Raw genomic sequence first — 20,438 nt, forward strand, 5'->3', positions numbered from 1 at the left:
AAGAAATTTTGACAGAGACCACATGTCCTACGAAGTCTAAAATATTTACTATCTGGACCTTTACAAAAAAATGTTTGTTGACCTCTTAACTAGAGGTATGCAAGTTCTTTTTAAAAAATGATTCTATTTCCCAGGGAAATAAGAAGCATGGCCATCATTTTAAGAATGAGATGTGGAGGTCTCAGAATTTTGAGGGAAGAGCAGCCCGAAATAGTTATCTGGTAAAAAGATTACTGAATGTATCAGATAAATGTAATAAGTGTATCAGAGAAAGGTAGTAAGATTGACAAAGGGCACTAAACACATCACTAAAGGATAGTGGAAAGTTGGGACAAGTAAGCATGCTTCTCTTTGAAAGATACTTACATCCTCAAAATAGATTATTTGTACCAGAGTTGGTTCTAAAGATATAGGAGCATTTTCTGATTCAGATTAATTAAAAATTAAATACCAACTAATTTTTAAAAAGGTTTACTACTTTCAAGTGCATAGAATTAAAACTCAGCTGACAATATTTGTGCCTGTGGTTCAGGGAAGTCTCTAGGGGACACTTACTTTAAATCCTCTTCTTGTTTGAAGAAGGGAAGAAAAATGATTTATACTGAGTTATGTGTTACAAAAGAATGGATATTCTAGAAGCAATAAATGCCTCCTTTCCCGCAAAAAAGCACTGTAATCAGGTGAGATAATCAGAGTAGGAAGAGACTTATGCTCTAGATAAAATAACCAATTTTAAATTACAAGAAAAACTTTACCCATAGAAATAACTTCACTAATCACAACAATGCTGCTGTGCTTATTCTCAATCTGTAGTCTAAAAATCACACTGTATTTGTCATGGAAATAAAAAAATCACCATTTTATGGAATTTTGTGACAAATCCTTTTGGAAAGCAAGTGTTTTATAAATTCACATTTTCAGTTTGTCCTAATATTTGCGAGATGGTTTGTTTTTATACATCACTGTATAAAGACATACACAGTAATGTTCATGGTAGGTTTATTAATAGCCCAAAACTGCAAGAGATAAATAACAGAATAGTTGGACAATGGAATACTGCATAGTAATAAAAAGGAACAAACTATGACTATACGTAAAATAGTGACCCATGCAGCCAACAGAAGAAATATCAGTATCTTTAAGATGAACTGAGGCGAAAAAGACCATCATAAATAGATAATCTGATAGTATGTCTGTCATTTTCTGAGAGTTTTTTTTTTTTTTTAAAAAGGAAACTAAAACACAAGATTTATTGAATGTTTTCTATTTACCCAAGCACTGTGCTGGGAGTGAAACACTGTATGTATTAAAATAAGTACCTTTAAAACTTTAAAACTCATTTAAATGAGGAAATATCAGAAAAAAATATGCCTTGCTATTTAGCAGTTAGGTTAAAATGTCAGGCACCAATTCATAGTGTGATTACTTTCCAATGACAACTGGTTGAGCATATTCTTAAGAAAAGAATGATTGAAATCTTGTCGTTCTGGTATAAGAGCAGAAACTGCGACTAATTATAGATCCTTATAATGTTCTTCCTTTCCACAATTTTTTATCTTTGCTTTGTTTACTTCTCAAACAACTGTAGATCAACTGCATCTGTTTAAGTACAGCACTAAGTCAGGCAAGATTTAAATACTATATTCCCTGCTAAATTGGGCCTGCCTCTTTATTAACTTCACTTTAAAAATCTGAGTATCATTAGGGTGATTTTGAAAAATAAATCTTACTTTAGATATGATAAATAATATGTCAAATGCCATTCACTTTAATAACATTCGTAAGAATGTTATATAGTATGTATGTTCCCCAAAGTATTTTACATAAAAAATTCCAATGTACTTTGTACTTTCAACACTAGTGTCTAATTTTTGCTGTTTTAATTTGTATTTAAAATACTTTTCCTAAGGATTTAATCCACAATTCAAAACTTTTAACATTTTACCTTTATCCTTTGTATTTTCACAGATACTTTCAAAATTAGTAATTTCCTCATAATGTAATATAACAAAAAAATCCAACAAAAATCCTTATTATGTAATAATGGAGGGGGAAAAAAGAAATAAAAGAAAGCTGTTAATTTATGAACACTTTACAAATTCTGTAAGATTCACTACGACAAATGAGCACACTTAAAAAAAGTCAAAGATATTAGATATAACTTTAATTTTGAATGTGATTTACATAAGGTCAAACCAAAGAATTACTTATACTTTATTGCCTAATCAAAATTAACATAAACATAACAAATAGTATTTATAAGTCAAAGTAACAAATCACTTTTTAAAAGAAAAAATCTCTACATTGTCAAAATTTTTCCTATGGAATATTGGCAAAGAATGTAAAGTTATATTGTGCCACAAATAGTTAAAAGCAATGATTTTTGGATGGTTCAATAAGATGTGTATATATAACTTAAAACAAATATTTGGGTTATTTTCTCTGGAAAGTTAGCTTGCAAATGAAAAGAAGAAAACCGAATCCGCATACTGTAATAGCTGTCCTCTTCAAAATTCTACTATTCCATGTAGATACTTCTTCCCTTAATTGTATATGAGTTGGATCATTTTCCCGTTCATTTTGCAACTAATATTTGCATGGAAAAAGAAAAGAGTTATTGTATATTAATAGAAACATTTTGATTTTTAAAAATATCATAATATCCATGTTAATTCAATTCACTTGTTTAGATGTAGGCAACTCAAGATTCCCATGGAAGATTTAAAGTAAACATATATGTCTTGAAATAGTCTTTCATTAGCATCCCATTACTGTAAATTATTAGTTTGCCATTAAAAATACATGCTGTCACAGATAATCACATTTTAAAATGGTGTTTTTATGTCATGAGACAAAGTAACTTTAAATTTAAAGTTTCTGTTTTACTTATAAGGAATGACAATTGATACTGATTTGCTTGTGTATTACATATCAATTAACATCTTACAAAAAAGTGAATCATTATTATAGCAAACCTAAAACATGAAATTTAGCAAAAACGAGAAGACCAGATGCTACTGGTAGAAACTTAATACTTTATTTAAATATAATTGCAGTAACAAATGTCAACAAAAACTTAAGTGGTTCTTTTAGTTAATTCTCAGCAATGAAAGTACAGTACCCATTCAGTTTGTAAATTCCCACAGATACAAATTTCTTGCTCAAGAAGCTCCCTTCTCCCCTACCTACTGTGTGTGTGTGTGCCCACTCTGTGTGTTTCTGTGTGTGTGTTTCTGTGAGAGACAGAGAGAGAGAGAGAGAGAGAGAAAGAGAGAGAGAGAAGGGGGAAGTGAGAGAGAAAAGACTTAAAGAGGGAGGGCTGAGAGGAGAGAGATGGCTTTTGGGGGTGGGGCACGAGAGAAAATAAGCAGAAACCAAAGATCCTTGAAAGATAAAAAGAATCAGGCACATTTATAGAGTGATATTTACTAGAAACATCCTGTGCTGGAGTGATGACATAAATACTTTCAACATCAGCAGGAATAATGACTTCCAAATTCGACTGTGTAAATATTTAATTAAAAAGCTTGCAAAATTAATTTTAAATTTATAGCAGAAAACCAGACTCCAACGCCAACTCATTAATACCATATTCTTGGTCTAACTTCCAAATGGCTTCATTCAGCAACAGATTCCTTTTTGACACTGATGCTCCATTTACTGAATCCTGAGAGTCATTCCTTTTATTAACCAATTACTTAGAATGACCCTTTCTGACAGGAGCCTGTCAGTGTGTTGGCTTGAAAGAGAGTGATGTGGTGTTAAAGTCTAGCCTTGACCTCTCCCACCCTCTCTCTTTGTTACCTCCATACACTTATCTGTGATAACTCACGTTTCTTAAAAAAAAAAATCTTCTTCGATTATTACTGGTAAACTCTGAAATAATATAAGCTTAACAGGCATCATAGCATATTTGCAAATCTGGAAGCCTTCATAATTCCCTAAATCAAATCTCATTATGATGATTACTACTTGTACAAGACTAATCTGGAAAAATCAAACCACTAGCTTGCTCCAAAATTAAGACTTTCTTGCCCAAAGAACTGTATTTGCCATTATTATAAACTAATTCATGTTTTCAAGGGCAGTTCTTATATAGAAATGCATAAATTCTAAATAGAGAAGGGTCACGGGAAAAAGGTCTTCTATTTAGCTAAAGAACAATGAAAATTCTCTTAACAGGTATGCATTATTAAAATAAATATTATGGTACCTGATTGAATTGTGTATGCTTTAGAGTGAGTCAGTCTCTATAGCAAAGTTTCTTAATTTCACTCATTTAACAAAAATATGGTTTTCTAATTTCATTTTAATTCTATACACACACCCTTACCCCTCACCCCTATGTTTTAGTTCATCTTAGAGAAACCAAATGAGTAAACAACCCTGAAGCAAATATGTTTTAGGAAATTTCCTACACTAAAAAACGCTGATGTTTTGCAAGAAGTATCTCCATACACATGCTTCTAAACTTCCCTGGGATACTCATGAAAAATAGCATGTGTAAGTAGAATCAGTTCTTTTCCTTTGATTCTTCTAGATGAGATGGAGGTAGTGATGATGAATGGTGCTATAATTTTTGGGTTGTCAGCAAGTTCAGGATGTAGCTTGTGTAGCACAGGTGCTTGACATATAGCAAGCAGTCTTATGTTTGTTGAATGAATAAATGTCAGAGATAATATAATTTCTAAGATGCCTTTTTTCTTTGGAAAGAAATTATTTTCTACAAGAATTCTGAAACATGGTGCTCATTTCCCCATTTAAAATGTCCTTTCCCACCTATTATTTTGTATAACAGAATTTGCTTCACAACTTTCTTCTCACTTTAAAAGACTCCTTTTGGGCTGGGCGCAATGGTGCACACCTGTAATCTCAGCACACTGGAAGGCTGAGGCAGGAGGATCACTTGACCTCAGGAGTTTGAGACCAGCGTGGCTAACATGGTGAAACTTCGTGTCTACTAAAAATACAAAAATTAGCTGGGCATGGTGGTGCATGCCTATAGTCCCAGCTACTCAGGAGGCTGAGGCAGGAGAATCACTTGAATCTGGAAGGCAGAGGTTGCAGTGAGCCAAGATCGCGCCACTGCACTCCAGCCTGGGCAATGCAGTGAGACTTGGTATCAAAAAAGGGGGGGGGGGGAGACTCCTTTTGATTTAACACATTAATAGCTAGAATGACAATTTATTAATACTTGGAACATGTATAAAGTCTATTTTGAAGAAAAGAACTTTTTTGATAAAATATTAATGAAAATGTTAAATGAATTATGGGTTGAAGCTAAATAATGTATAATCTAACCTTCAAATCAGATATTTCACAAAAGCTTTATAGACATAAATTTATTAAACAGATCAAGAGCTCAGAAGTGAGCTCTCTGGTCGACTGGAAGTGTTTTTCTTTATTATCCATCTTCAACAAAGGTTCCCATTCCAACAGCTTAGATTTTGTTATAGCCATTTTTTTTCGAGGTGGAAAAATCACCTGTCCTTAAATACGGATATATATTATATATTTTTCTGTATGTGTGAAAAACCAGAACCAAAAAAGTCCATACTCTTTAGAAAACAGTTAAATTATAAAAATATTACAGAGAGTCTGGACAATCAAAGGGGTATTTCATCCACAATCCTGTTTCTTTAACAGAACCAATAAATACTTCACTTATTTTATCTGTACATTTACATGTAAGTAATAATGTACAAATATAATTTCGTATCTTTAGCTGATATTTAATTTTCATTTTTTAACTGCTTATTATTATAACAATTGGTATAGCATAATTTATTCTCCTAATATAGAATACTTATGGTACATATAATTTGGGATAAAATACTATCAAAAGATACAAATTTTTAATGGTACTTGGCACATCCTGCTAAACTGTTTTTGAAAGGGCTTGTGTTACCAGTCTCACATAAGAGTATCAGTTTGGTGAACTCTAACTAGAAATTGGTAGTGATACATTTTTCCCTGCTAATTGAAAAGATAAAAATGACACATTCTTCTTTTAGTATGCATTTCTTTAATGGCCAACAAAATCTGTTTCCTATGTATATTTCTTCCTTTGGAAACTATCCTTTTCCCCACTTGTCTAAGTGTTCCATTTGTTGCTCTTACCAGAATTGCTTCATGGTCTAACACCTTTTGCTGTAAATCATTCGCCTTCGTTTCCCCTCCTTTTAATGTTAAATATATACCTTTTGAATTAAGTCTTTTAATTTGCAGACTTCTTCACTCAAATCTTCAACATTATTAACCAATTCTTCACAAACTGAAGTAAAATTCCGGGGAGAAGCCCATTCCAGCGTTATCTGTTAATATTTTCAAAAGTTCAACAATAAATAATGGAAATAACTTCCCACAACTTTATATCCACAAAGATTATACAACATTCTTAAATATTAAATTATATAATTGATATATATACCAATTTTGTTGATATAGGATAAATATCAAAATTGTTTAGGATAAATACACCAAAAATAAGTAACTTTATAAAAATAATCAAATGAGCTTGCCAAATGCATTTCCTGAATATATGTATATATAACTTTCTATATGGAGATTAATATTAGTAATACCATTTATGATGAACAAATCAGTTCATGAAGGTTTTAAAAATGACACGATTCTCATATTAATTGATGTTATATAAAAATCACTGGAAAACAAGTACATTAAAAAATTTTTACTCAGACAAACAGCTAAAACCTAATCACATGAAATAAGCTGCTTTTGCAGGCCACTTACACTTTTTCTTCCTTTTTTTTTGAGACAGTGTCTTGTCCCGTTGCCCAGGCTGGAGTGCAGTGGTGCAATCATGGCTCACTGCTGCCTCAACCTCTTGGGCTCAAGTGATCCTCCCACCTCAGCTTCCTGAGTAGCTAGGACCACAGGTGCATGCCATCATGCCCAGGTAATTTTCAGTTAGGACCAGAGGCACATGCCATCATGCACAGCTAATTTTTAAAAATTCTTTGTAGAGACAGGGTCTCACCATGTTGCTCAGGCTGGTCTCAAACTCCTGGCCTCAAGCAATTCTCCCACCTGGGCCTCCCAAAGTGTTGGGATTACAGATGTGAGCCACCATGCCCAGCTACTTGCACTCTTCCTATTCTAAATTTATTTAAAAATCTTTTATTGATACAGTTTTTAAATAACACACTGTTTTGTTCCATTTTCACTTGGGTCTCCTGTCACTTTATATTTTAAACAAGAACACATGGTAAATTCAATACATGGATCAGTTTAATTTTTGGTGTGACTCGTTTTCTTTTTCTTGAGGTAAGAATACAAAGTTTTAAAATTAGTATGTAATGAAATAATATTAAACAAATTGAGTTATTTAGATCTTACGTGATTTTGCAGAACAAATGATACAATTTTAGCAAATCAGTACTATTTATTGAATTATCATGAACTTATCTGGAATGTTCTTCAGTGTTCATACTTTTCTTCACTTAATAACTTTTGTAGAATACCTTTTGAGAATTTACAGGTAACTCAGTAATAATATTCTGTACAGCTGTTATTAAATGGCCACACTGTTTATTTAATTTGAGAAGAAAGTTGAGGAACTCATCACCACTAAAGAAAGGAAACCAACAAACAAGCAGGAATTACCAATAAGAGCAATTTATTTCATTCTACTAGGCTAGTTACTGAAAATCTAGTCATAAAATTAGATTCTTCCAAAAGAATTCATGGAACAGCTAATACAGATTAGGTACTGAAACAGGCACTGATTATAAAAGAAAAACAAACCTCCAATCCTGAGAATCTTAAAGTTCAGGATAAGATGCAGATATACAATTGCAGCTTTATTATTCACAGGAACACATGAAGGAGGAAGATAAAATAATCAATATCTGAGTAGCTACTATGTGAAGACACTGCACTAGTTATTTTACATTGGTTATTTCTTTTGATTTTTCCTAACAACCCCTATAGGATAGATGTTGTTAATACTATTTTACAGTGGAGACATCTAAAATTCAGGGGGAATGAATTTAATATCACATGAGAAGGAGGAAGTAGGGAATTAGAAATGCTTTACAGAGATAATACTTGAATTGTGTCTGTGGTTGAAGAAAAAGTTTGCCAAGTAGGTAAGGAAGAGATTCTGGATAAAGAGAATAGCAGGTGCAAGACTACAAGGGTAAAGGTCAGTAAGGTGTAATTAAAACACAAATTATTGAAAAGTAGTAAGATAAAAGGCTGGATATAACCATTTATTAAAAGAACTTTTGTGTCAGCATAAGGAATTGAATTTTACCTTTCTGATGATGTAGAGTTACTAAGAGATTTTCAACAGGAAATTTGAAAATTAGACTTTTAAATGAGAATGTTTATTTGGAGAGTAGTGTGGATAAAAGGAACACAAAAATAGAAGCAGAATAATTAGGCGACTAACAGAGAAATGCATCCAAGAGATGATGAAGGAAAACTTAGACTAAGGATCTGGCAGTGGCAGTCTTATTGTGGGGAGGAGGGAGAGCAGTGGCTTGAGAAACCTTTAGGAGAATAAACTGAAAAACTTGGTGATGGATTGTATGTAATGGAAGAATCTATGATGATTCTCAGTTTTTTTGGTTTCCATGGAAGGCAGTGCCGCCAAGCAAGGAACTGAATTTGGTGGTGGATGGTGGAGATAAAAGAAAACATTATGGCATAATAATTAAGTGCACAGGCTCTTGAGTCAAGAGTCAATGTGAGTTTGGATTCATCTTCCACACTTACTAGCTTTATGATTTTGGGCAAGAATAATCTTAAGCCAAATGTTTTCGTATCTCTAGAATGGAGACAGCAGGACTCAAGAAGACAATGTATATAAAGTACCTAGGATTGTGTCTAGTACATAGCTGGTGTTCAAGTAAATGTAATTATGATGACTGCAATGGTGAGGAGACATGCAGGTGGCAACAACAAGTAAGTGGTAGAAGATGGGGGTCTTGCAAGGGTATTTATTCTGGGCTCTAAAGACTCATGAAGCTAGATACAATTCAGAGTCGGTGAACCTCAATGGGAAAAAAATATGTCTTTATTTTCACTAACTTCTAGCCAAGATTCAGTCTTTCCTTGAATTGTGAAGGTAGCACAAACACAGTAGTATTAGAAATGTCTCCAATAGAAATCAAAACTATGATCATAAAGACGACCATAAGACATATTGTGAAGAAGGGAGAGTTGATAGGGGTAGAACAGAAAAGCCACTAAAGGAAATGTAGCCTGAGAAGTAGAAGAAAATCAGTAGTTAAAGAGTTGTTATGAATGACAATGAAGGGGATGGATTCAAAGGAGAAAAGATTAAGCACATTAAATAAGTATACTGATTTTGGTAATGAGAAAACACTGGTGACTAGATTAGCTTCAGTGGCAGAAGCCAATTTATAGTAGAAACAACAAAGAAACTTAACCCAACAGAAAAGTTGGTCAAGGCTATTAATAGGGAATTCAGAGAAAAAAAAAAAGAAACAAAATTTGAATGGATAATAAATGTGGGAATACAATAACCGTAAGATGCCACATCCTAGCAGAATGATAAAAATTAAGATCATTAATATCAAGAGTTGACAACTGTATTAGATGACCTTTCTGGGGAGTCCTTTAACAGTATCTACTGAAATAAAAATACAATAAAAACTACTATTATTGGACCAAAGGTAATTTGTGTGTGTGTGTGTGTGTGTGTGTGTGTGTGTGTGTGTGTGTGACAGAGTCTCGCTCTGTTGCCCGGGCTAGAGTGCAGTGGCGCAAGGCTCACTGTAATCTCTGCTCCTGGGTTCAACTGATTCTCGTGCCTCAGCCACCTGAGTAGTTGGGATTACAGGTGTGCACCACCATGCCCAGCTACTTTTTGTATTTTTTAGTAGAGATGGGGTTTCACCAAGTTGGCCCAGCTGGCCTTGAACTCCTGGCCTCATGTGATCAACCTGCCTCAGCCTCCCAAAGTGCTAAGATTATAGGCGTAAGCCACCATCCTAGCCCCCAAAGGGTACTTCTAAGCCCATACAGAAATTCTTATTTGTAGAAGTTCTGACTACATACTATACAAAGTTTCTTTCACACTATTTCAATAGAAGGAAAGGTTATAAAAAGCAAGCAATGTCAGCCTCCAATGAAAATAATAGAAAACTTCTAAGATACAGTACTGGGATGTATATAGTATTTTCATTTAAGACAAGTCTTTTAGCTATTAGGCTGAAAAAATGAACAATTTCACTTTAACAGTTTTATAAAATACAAACTTTATAAACAAAATACATATAATCAATGACTTAGAATAAAAAGTACCTGATGGTTGCTTTCAACAAGCAAACCTAAAATTAAAAAATGTAGGAAAACCCTTGTTCTGTTTAGCAATAAGTATTCATAAAACCATTTTCAAAAAATATGCAATTCTTCTTTATTCTATTTTCTTTCTGATCTTTAGAAAACACAGAACTTGGAGTATATGACACATTTCTGCCAAAGCAACAGCAGTGATTACTTGTATTTTGTTTCCATGTACTATTTATACAAGTACACTTATAACTTAGATTTCAGTGTTCTTTAAATATTCCAATTTTATTTATCAAGAATAATTACTAAATGAGTAATTCACTAATGCCATATATATTTAATTTATGACCTCGAGGAAATTAAGATCCATTGAGAATTATCATTTGAATTATCAACTGATAGCAGGTATGTAATTTTAGATAGGTGATTCACGAATACGTATGTGGAATATAAATTCATCAGTTCTTATTCTTAAGATAGTAAGAGTTCAAATAAACAAATTTTATTACTAGCAAAATTAGTCTTAATGAATGAAAGGAAAATATATACCTTTCTTGTGACATATAATTTTCAGAGCCACTGAATATGGATGGACAAACTGTACAAAACAAAACTCTACAGAGTGCCATTCACACTATGTGAATGGTGTGTCTCCATCACAGCTGCACAGTATATGACCTATACAACTTTACATGGCAGGCCTGATAACTTTGTGCTTATTTAAAAAATTCAAAATAAGCAGATATGACACAGGTATAGTAGACTGTATTATTTGATCCAATTCTCATGTCTTTTCTACTGAGCTAACTACTACCAGTTCCCTGACCCCTGTCAGGGGACTATAATTCATGCCCCAGGGGCATGAGGCCTGACCACATGACTTGCTTTAGCAAATAAAATATGATTGGAAGTTACTGTGTAACTTTTGAACAGAAGCTTCAAGAGCCACTGAATGATCCTGCCATCTTTCTCTTCTTTCCCATGAGAGCAGTATGTCCCAGGTTGAGACTGTTCCTCCAGCCTACTCTCAGAATGACAAGATCACTGTTGCTGACCCATGATACAGATGATCAGGAAACACAGTTTGTTGTTATAAGTGACTGACATTTAGAAATTATTTGTTACTACAGCATAACATAGTATAAGCAAACTAAAACAACAGGCCATTTAAAAAATCTGAAGTCAAGTACTAAGATAAAATTTATACTTTAAATAAAGGTATTATAAACAAAGGTATTATGTGCTCATTGTAGAATATCTGAAAAAAATCAAAATCGTCAACAATCTTACCACTCAAAGACAATGACTAGCACTATTTTCTCTCAGAATATCTTTTTATAATACACATTTTCTTCCAGTGTTTTTCCTATGGATATATATAACTGACATTGCTTCACATGACCTTTTATATTGTGCCTTTTATAATTATCATGAGTATTTTCCCATGATGTTAAGTTTCAAAATAATTTTAATGATGAAAAAATAATTATATTGATGCAATGGAATTTAACCATTTTCCTGATGTTCAGTATTTAGAGTTTCAAATTTTAGAATGTTTATAAATAATAGGGGTGAACAATACACTTTTACATAAAATCTTAACATCTATATAGATTTTTTGGGGTGGAGCAGTTTTCTTGATGGACATAGCTTTGAGATGCTTTTGACACCTTCAAGTGGATGTCAGCTCAGACAAAGAGTCTAAACAGGAACAGTTAAAAATTTCAAATGTGAATGAAAACTTATTATTTCTGTTCAAAATATCTAAAATTAGCAACAGAATGGATATTACAATTTTAAATTGCACTCTTTATTTTTTTAAGAGAGTCTTGCTATGTTGCCCAGGCTGGCCTTGAACTTCTGGGCTCAAGTTATCCTCCTGCCTCTCAAGTAGATGAGACTACAGGCACACCCCACTGCATTGGCTTTAAATTGCATACTTTAATTCTGCAAACATACTAAGGCAGAAAAAAGTAAGTGCAGTGTCTGTATGCATTGTTGTAACAGATTATTTTAGAAGATTTTGACACACAGAAGAAAACTATCTTAAAATAAATCAGTAAATTGTTGAAGTCACATTACTAGGAGATTATAATCAATCAGTTCAACTTTTCCTGCTGTTAGTTTTCTTATGACTTAATGACTGATTTCTTCTTTAAAGGATGACTTTGAACAAATGGTAAGTAAAACCTTTTCTGTAACAGCATGTAAACAAAGTCTGTGATTTAATAACAAGGTCAAATTCCTGGAATATATGTCTGCCAGTTTTATTTTTTTAAAAAAATTCAGTAGCTTTTTATAAGTGAACCATTCAGGATTCTGTACATTCTTTACATTTATTAAATCCCATAAAGTAAATTCATATAGGCAACCCTGCCATCATACAAATAAGTTACATAAAAACATTTAATTTGCAACTCAGTCATTTAGAACTTAGAATATTTCTTCATAGAAACAATAATGAAGAAAAGCAAGAAAATGAACAATGATATTTAAGAAAGTGTGCTGATTTTTAAGTCCTCACAACTGAAATCCTTCACAATGCATTTAAATATTTAAGAATTATTAAGTTATTCTGAAACAAAGATGAGGCATTATTTTAAATACAGATCTTGCTGTAATGAGATATATTAAGGAAGAAGAATGGAAAAATGGGAATAGGGAATTTTAATATGGGGAATATTTATAATTTAAGCTGTATAATAAAGTTTTTAAGAAATTAGGATCATCTATATTATTTTCTGGAATACTTCTCTGAACTCCAAAATAATGTGGAAATCTATTGTCTATGTTTAATTAATGTTTATCATAATTACAATATTAGTTTTAGACAGACTATACTACTGATAATATCACTGCATTTGCAAGTATAGTATAGGATATTATAATTCATTAACTCATTTATCCACGTATTCAATAAAATCTTGCTATACAGTCATGTCCCAGGCAATGGATAACACGGTTAATATATACACCAAGCTCCTTAGGTCATTCTGATAACGTAGCCAGGTAAGGAAATCACTAGCATAAATCATGGTTATGAACCCTAATATGTTTTAAAAGCATATATATAGAAACCAAGTCTCTACTAACATGTAAGGTACTTTTATGTTAGCTATGCAATCCTCATTTGTAAAATTATTTTAGGGAAAAAATCAAACTGGAATACGTTGAAATAAAAAACAGTATTTGTATTATCAGTAGAAAACTAAAATGACTGTGATACTCTTAAATTAACTAAAAAAGAAAACTTAGAAAATAATACTAAGCTAGTATTAAAAGTAAGATTAGAGGAAACTGAGGAAATAGAAAAAATATTTGTGAAGATTTTTTACAGGGAACTTGTATGTACTTTTAAAAGCTCTAGAGGCAAAAAATTTGATTTGTCCTCTGTACAGGCATTATTCCTATTCTTAGTCCCTGTGGTAATGGTTACTTTTGAACTCATAGGAAACCAAAAGAAAGGAAGGAAGAGAGTTTCCTAAGCAATAAAAATATAGAAAGAATGAGTTAAGAGAAGCTTACATGAGCAAGAGATTGGGTAAAATGTAATTAACTTGACCAAGTGCAATGAGAGGTAGAAGGTGGGGAAAAACATTTGGTGCACAAATCCTCAAAGTTGGGGAGAGAAAGCCATTGTAAAAGAAAAAAGAATTTCATAGGCTGGTTATAAGGTAGTGTTGCTAAGTGACATAATTTCAAAATTATCTAGTTGGTGGAATGAAAACAATTATTATAGGTTATTTTGGATTATAAAATCTAGGGGAAAATTACTGAAAAGACAATCATATAATCTAGAAGGCAGAAGAGGCCTTACAGGGTTTGTATTCTATCCTATGGTTAAATTCTTTCCATAAGCAAAAACCTCTAGAAGTAGCTATTATGTACAATAAAACTGTTATCTTATTTATTCTGGACATTATACTTCTATTAATGCAGCCTAACAGTGCTGGCTTTCCATGACTAGTCATGTGACACTTTAACCTAAACTGAGTTAATAATAAACTTAAAAACTCTTAGTGATTCTTCATGTATATTAAGTCCCATCCTATAGTAATATAGTTAATCTTGGACTTTCCATTTATCCTTATTAAAGTTAACCCTATTAATTTTGGGGAGATTTGCTTCAACCTGCCAAAGCCTTTAAAATCTTAATTCTCTATATCTCCTCCATCTAGCCACCAGTCACATGTAGCTATTGAACCCCTGAAATCATAGAGTATATTCTCAGACTATAACACAATCAAACTGGAAATCGATAACAGAAAAATCTCCAAACGTGGACATTAAACACCATACACCATGGGTTATTTAGATAATCCATGGGTCAAAGAGGAAGTCTCGAAGAAAATAAAAATATACATAGAAGTGAATGAAAATGATCACACAGTGTATCACAATTTGTGGAATGCAACTAAAGCAGTGCTGAAAGGGAAATGTAAAAGACTAAATGTTTACATAAGAAAAGAAAGTCTCAAAAATGATCTAGATTTCTGCCTCAAGAATCTAGAAAAAGAGCAAAATAAATTCAAAGTAAGCAGAAGGAAGAAAATAGTAAGAATCACAGCAGAAATCAATGACACTAAAAGCAAGAACAATACAGAAAAGTTACTGAAACAAAAGAGCAGGTTCTTTGGAAAAACAAATGCGTAAACCTCTAGCAAGACTAACAGAGATAAAAAAAGAAAAGATGGAAATCACCAATATCAAGAATGAAATGGGATATTATAACAGATCCTACAGTCATTCAAAGAATAGCTGGAAATACTAGGGGCAACTTTTGGCTTCATCAATTAGAAAAAATGAACCAATTCCTTGAAAAACCACACATTACCAAAACTCAGCTAAAGTAAAATAGATATAACTTGAATAATCCTATGACCATTAAATAAATCAAATTGTAATTTAAAAGCTTCCCCCACAAAATATTCAGGCCCAGATGGTTTCACTGGAGAAATCTACAGAATGTTTAAAGAAGAATTAATGTCAATTCTACACAATCTTTTACAGAAAATAAAAGGAGAGGGAATAAGTCCCAATTCCTTTTGTGAGGCCAGTATTGTCCTGATACCAAAACCAGACAAAACGCAAAAAAGAAACTTACAGAGCAATATTCCTCAAGAACTTAGATACAAAAATTCTTAGCAAAATACTGGCAAATCAAATCCAACAATGCATAAAAAGAATAATAACCCACAGCCACATGGGATTAATCCAGGTATGCAAGGTTGGTTCAATAGTTAAAAATCTAACAAAGTAACCGTATCAACAGGCTAAAGAAAAAAGTCACATGGTCATATCAGTTGGGATAGAAAAAGCATTTGAAAAAATTCAACAACCATTCATGATAAAAACTTTCAGAAAAATGAATAGAGCATAACTTCCCCAATATCATAAAGAGAATCTACAAAAAAACCTATAGCTAACATCACAGTTAATTAATACTAAAAAAGTGGATGGTTTTCTTCTGAGATTGGGAAGAAGGCAAGAATGTCCACTATCTACAACTCCTATCCAACATAATATTGGAAGTCTTACCCACTGCCATGAGGGAAGAAAAAAGGCATACAAATGTGAAAGGAAAAAATTAACCTTTTTTTGCAGACTACATGATTATCTACATAGAAAATCTCAAACATTCTACAAAAAACCTCCTACAACTAATATCTGAGTTCAGTAAGGCTGAAATGTACAGTCAAGACACAAAAATCAATTGCTCATGGAAACAAATAAAAAGATAAATACCATTGGCAATTGCGCCAAAGAAAACAAAATACTTAGGTATACATCTAACAAAATATGCATGAAATCTGTATGATGAAAATAACAAAATGCTGATGAAAGAAAACAAAGAAGGTCAGAAATGGTGGCTCAGGTTTGTAATCCCATTACTTAGGGAGCCAAGGTGGGAGGATCACTTGAACTTAGGAGTTTGAGACCAGCTGTGGCAACAAAATGGAAACCCTGTCTCTACAAAAAATTTTAAAAATTAGCCAGGCATGGCGGTACATGCCAGTGGTCTCACCTACTCAGGAGGCTGAGGCGGGAGGATCACCTGAACCCAGGAATTCGAGGTTGCAATGATCCATCATTGTGCCATTGCTCTCCAAACTGGGTGACAGGGTGAGACCCGGTCCCAAAAAATATATTTTAAAAAAGAAAACCTAAAACTTTTAGAGATGTATGTGTTTATGAATTAGTATAATTGACATAACTGTCAATTATACCTAAATTAATCAATAGGATTCATACAATTACCACCACAATCTCAGAAAGTTTTTTTTTGTAGAAAAAGCTTTACATAGAAAAGCTTTATCTAAAATTTATATGGAAAGAAAAAGGCTATAGAATAGCCAAGATGATTTTGAAAAAGAACAAAATGAGAGGAACCACTCTTCCTGATATAAAGGCTTACCATATAGTTAAGAGTAATCAAGACGTGGTACTTTCAGAGGGATAGACACATAAGGAACCCAGAATAGAGAACCCAGATTATACCCACACAAATATGCCCAATTAATTTTTGACAAATAATCAAAAGCAATTCAATGGGGGAGGAACAGCCTTTTCAATAAATAGTGCTAGAGCAATTATCCATCCCCTGGTTAAAAAAAAAAAAAAAAAAAAAAAAAAAGAACCTCGGCCTAAACCTCATAACATTACAAAAATGAACTCTCAAAATGTATCATGGACTTAAATGTAAAACTATAAAACTTCTATGAAAAAAGCATAGGAGAAAATCTTTGAGACCTAATTTCTTAAACTGTTATTTAACTTGATACTAAAAATATACCAAAAGTAATGTTCTGTAAAGGGAAAATCTGGTAACTTAGACCTCATCAAAAGAAAAGTTTTTGCTCTGTGAAAGACCCCATTAAGAGGATGAAAAGAAAAATTACAGAGTTGGGAAAAATATTTACAAATCACATATTCAACAAAAGATTTGAATGTAGATAACTCCCAAAACTCAACATTAAAAAACAATTAATCTAACATAAAATTGGCAAAAGATACTGTTAGAATTTCACCACAAAAGTACACATATGGCAAATAAGATATAAAAAGCTGTTTACATCATTAGCCATTAGTAAGTGCAAGTAAAAACATAACAAGCTATTACTATATACCCATCAGAAATGGCTAAAAAATATCATGCTAACACCAAATGCTGGGGAGGATGGAGAGCAAACTGGATTACTCATACACTTGCTGGAAATATAACAGTACTGTCATTCTGGAAAACAGTTGGACAGTTTTAAAATACACTAAATATGCAACCACCGTACAACCTAACAATTGTCCTCTTCAGCATTTATCCCAAAGAAAGAAAATGTATTTTCTAATAGACTCTTGTAGATGAATGTTCATAGCAGTTTTATTTGGAATAGCTAAAAACTAAAATCTATTCAAATGTTCTTCAATGGATAAATGGTTAAACAAACTGTAGTATATACATACCATGGAATACTACTCAGCAATAAAAAGGAATGAACTATTGTACTGATACATGCAACAACTTTGATGAACCTCAAGAAAATTAGGATGATTGAAAAAAGTTAATCTCAAAAGGATTTATACTGTATGATTCTATTTATATAATATTCATGAAATAACATCATTAAAAAAATGGAGAACAAATTATTGGTCGCTAGGGGTTGGTATGGGGAGAAGGTTAGACGTGGCTATAAAGGGGTAGTGTGAGAGAGCCCTGTGTTAAGTACATTGAACATGGAAGTAGTTACATGAAGCCATAAATGTGATAAAATTATATATATACACACACACAGATGAGTGCATAACTCACAAAATATGAGTAAGCTCTATGGGTCGTACCAATGTAAATTTTCTAGTTTTGATATTGTCCTACAGTTATAAAAGATACTAATACTGGGCAAAACTAGGGAAAGAATGCATGGGACTTCCCTGTGTATCTCTTTGAAATATCCCAAGAATCTATATTTCAAAAAATTAAAAAAAATCACTTATTGCTGTATAATATATTAATAAAATCAAATATTATTTTCAAAATAGATTTGGGATTATTAATAACCATTGCTTGACAAGTTTTTAATATTGGAAATGAAGTTTATATTTTGGTAACATAATTTCTTATATAGTAAGGCTGAAAATAGAACTGAGCTACCTAAGAAATGTTTTCTTATTGACCTAAGTGAAAATATTACTTTGAATTTTCAATTTAACCTCTAAAATGATTTTTAAAGGTATACTATAAAAAAGTATGGGATTGTTTATAAGGTTCAATTTAGCAAGATGCAATGAAAAAATAAAACAAAAATATTTCTATGTGAGTTAACAGGAAGACACATTGTTTGCTTCTTGGTAAATGACTTTATAAAAATTGACTTTACAAAGCACATCCAATTTCAGAACACAGTATCTTCCAAAATCTATTACCCTGGGAAAATGATCATATCAAGTAAAATGACTCAGACATTATGAAAATTAAACTAAAAAAGAACAATTGGTTCTTAACACTATTAATGTAAACAAATAAGTTAATTTTACCTGATTTCTAACTTTATCTCTTCAGATAACTCTCCAAATTGTATCTCTTCTACCTGTAGTTCTTTAAGAGCAGCCAGAATTTTCTGCTGGTCTTTACTGGTAATTCCATTCTAAGCAGAAATAGTTTTAAGGTACAGTAAATTAGTTATACTTGAATAATTTAAAACTCAAAATCACTGAAGATGTTTTCTTACTTGATGAATTCACAACTTGAAAAAATAGGCATACAGTGGAAAAATAACACATTTCTAAAAAAATATATGTTTTTCTTTTTTTTTTTTTTTTTTTTTGAGACGGAGTTTTGCTCTGTAGCCCGGGCTGGAGTGCAGTGGCCGGATCTCAGCTCACTGCAAGCTCCGCCTCCAGGGTTCCCGCCATTCTCCTGCCTCAGCCTCCCGAGTAGCTGGGACTACAGGCGCCCGCCACCTCGCCCGGCTAGTTTTTTTTGTATTTTTAGTAGAGACGGGGTTTCACCGTGTTAGCCAGGATGGTCTCGATCTCCTGACCTCGTGATCCACCCGTCTCGGCCTCCCAAAGTGCTGGGATTACAGGCTTGAGCCACCGCGCCCGGCATGTTTTTCTTATAACTGTGATTGATGTTAGTTACAGCATTAAAATATTTAGATATATAATAACTATAGCCAATTTTTTTGCAATACATAACAACTATGATGGACTCCCAAAACAAATTACTAGAACTTAATATTTGTAATACTTCAAAAAACATAGTAAAACAAAATTGCCTTCAAATTTTCATTTAAAAATCAGTGATAAATGAGAATCAAGTCCTATCTTTGTTTGTATTCTACCTTTAGTGTTAAACTAAATTTTCTATACTGGAGTTAGCTTTGTAGTATGCTTATTTATTTTTAGTGATACTAAAAATTTCAAGTTTCCCATGTGGTCGTGCACTCAGATCATTGCTTTTTACATACCGTATTTATCAAGGTGTCTCTAACACATCCCACAGCTATATGTTATTAGGTAATACTAGATGGCAAAATAAAAGGTCTCAATAGTTTTGAGAACCAAACAAAAGGCTTGGGAGACATATGTTAATACCCAAATACATAGAAAAACAATCTCTTATTTGTAAGTGCCCCAGTTTTCAAATCTATTTCACATTTGAAACTGAAGTATCAGTTTTAGTTCAGATGTCATGACAATCTGAAAAAAAAAACAAACAACCCAAACTGTAAGTCATTACGTGTTCTTAAAGTAACTTAACACTAACACAAGACTTTAGATATGGTTATGCGTAATCATATCTAATCAAGGACACAGTAAAAGAGCAATCTTTTGTCTGTAGCCCTAGTATTTTAAAGAGAAAAGGATCCATAATTTTAAAAACATCAAACAATATATCAGGAATTTCTGAAACTGATACTAACCTTTGTAAATTCATCTTCCCTCATGGTCAAAAGGTGTCTTAACGTTATATCCCTTTCCTGTATAAAAGGAAAAAAAAGGCCACCTTTCCATATAATTAAAATAGTAGAAGGAGAAGCAGGCAAGTTTTCATAAGTTAGTTACTTGCTTCACTCTCAAGCAAATTCCAGTTTTCTAGAGGGAACAGGATATGTAGATATAGAACTATAATATTAAGTAGACAGTAATGAGTATCATAA

At 32.5% G+C, this 20,438-nt stretch overlaps 1 protein-coding gene across 2 annotated transcripts in view; it reads right to left on the reverse strand.

The window, feature by feature from the left end:
- Positions 1–2,053: 2,053 nt before the first annotated feature.
- The window catches only part of ASZ1 (ankyrin repeat, SAM and basic leucine zipper domain containing 1), a 65,131-nt gene continuing 46,746 nt past the window's right edge, over positions 2,054–20,438 (reverse strand). For both annotated transcript variants that reach the window (XM_025380117.1, XM_025380116.1), the window contains 5 exons: positions 20,202–20,258; positions 18,811–18,920; positions 7,485–7,590; positions 6,201–6,314; positions 2,054–2,586 (listed from right to left, as the gene is read on the reverse strand). In XM_025380117.1, the coding sequence (XP_025235902.1) occupies positions 2,434–2,586; positions 6,201–6,314; positions 7,485–7,590; positions 18,811–18,920; positions 20,202–20,258 (540 nt within the window). In that variant the 3' untranslated portion in view covers positions 2,054–2,433. The remainder of the gene's footprint in view (positions 2,587–6,200; positions 6,315–7,484; positions 7,591–18,810; positions 18,921–20,201; positions 20,259–20,438) is intronic.

Source organism: Theropithecus gelada, chromosome 3 (assembly GCF_003255815.1).
Source record: "Theropithecus gelada isolate Dixy chromosome 3, Tgel_1.0, whole genome shotgun sequence".
Lineage (NCBI taxonomy): Eukaryota > Metazoa > Chordata > Mammalia > Primates > Cercopithecidae > Theropithecus > Theropithecus gelada.